Here is an 897-nt window from a genome sequence, read left to right as displayed (position 1 = left end):
TACAACCTGGCTTGCTCGTTTCCCGGGCCAGCAGGAGTATGTCTGTGGAAAGAACAGGGTTGATTGCAGGAAAACGCGTCTTTGCCGTATCTCCTGTGGTAATAGCAAAACCGAGGAAACCGCCGGTTTACGCTAGGGCTCCCCGAACGTCTTCTATGAAAGTGTCGGGGTTGGTTGTTCTTGTGCGGTGAGCGGCTGCGACATGTCAGCTCTTGCAATTGCGCTGAGAGTGTCTGTATCTGCGCTGCCTGTTGAGTCAGAAGTGCACGTACTTCCAGCATTTCCGACAAATCCGAAGAAGTAGCAAAAGGATTGGTGGAAGATATTGGCGCTATTGTCGAGAAGGGGTTGGCTGTCTCAGCGATTCGATCTGCTATCTCGGCCAGTTCATCGACAGAAGCCGATTCTTTCGTAGATGCCAGTATCACTTGTGTGTTGGCAGGCAGACGTTTCAGGAATATCTGTTTAAATATCCCGTCTGGCAAGGTCTGATCACCTAGCAGTTGTTTCATCCGTCGTAATAGTTGCGACGGAGTTTTATCTCCCAACTCTTCGGAAATTAAGAGTTGGTGCAGCCGCCGTTGCTCCGAGACGGAGGTCCTTTTGATTAGTTCATTCTTAAAAGTGTCGTAAGACACGGAACCTGGTGGGGCCATAATCAAGTCCCTGACCTCCATCATTATTTCAGGAGAAAGGGCACCGATTAAATGCGTCAGTTTCGCTGCATCGCTTGTTATCCTATTCGCAGCAAACTGAGCCTCGCCGTGGGCGAACCACAGGGCCGGATCAAAAGACCAGAAGGATGGCAATTTTACAGAAATTGCGGCCTGAGGCAGTGCCATGTCTGCAGACGAAGAGGTTGCAGGTGTGTCTTGCTCGGGAAAGCGCATATATTAT

At 50.2% G+C, this 897-nt stretch overlaps 1 protein-coding gene across 1 annotated transcript in view; it reads right to left on the bottom strand.

Annotated features, from left to right (window-relative positions):
• LOC128249782 (uncharacterized) overlaps positions 1 to 842 on the bottom strand; it is a 6243-nt gene extending 5401 nt beyond the window's left edge. Inside the window, exon 1 of the mRNA XM_052974272.1 lies at positions 149 to 842. Within this exon, the coding sequence (XP_052830232.1) occupies positions 149 to 842 (694 nt within the window). The remainder of the gene's footprint in view (positions 1 to 148) is intronic.
• Between the last annotated feature and the right edge of the window lie 55 nt (positions 843 to 897).

The sequence above is a fragment of the Octopus bimaculoides genome, chromosome 18 (genome assembly GCF_001194135.2).
Source record: "Octopus bimaculoides isolate UCB-OBI-ISO-001 chromosome 18, ASM119413v2, whole genome shotgun sequence".
In the NCBI taxonomy this organism is placed as follows: Eukaryota; Metazoa; Mollusca; class Cephalopoda; order Octopoda; family Octopodidae; genus Octopus; species Octopus bimaculoides.
This window is presented reverse-complemented; position numbering and strand designations above follow the sequence as displayed.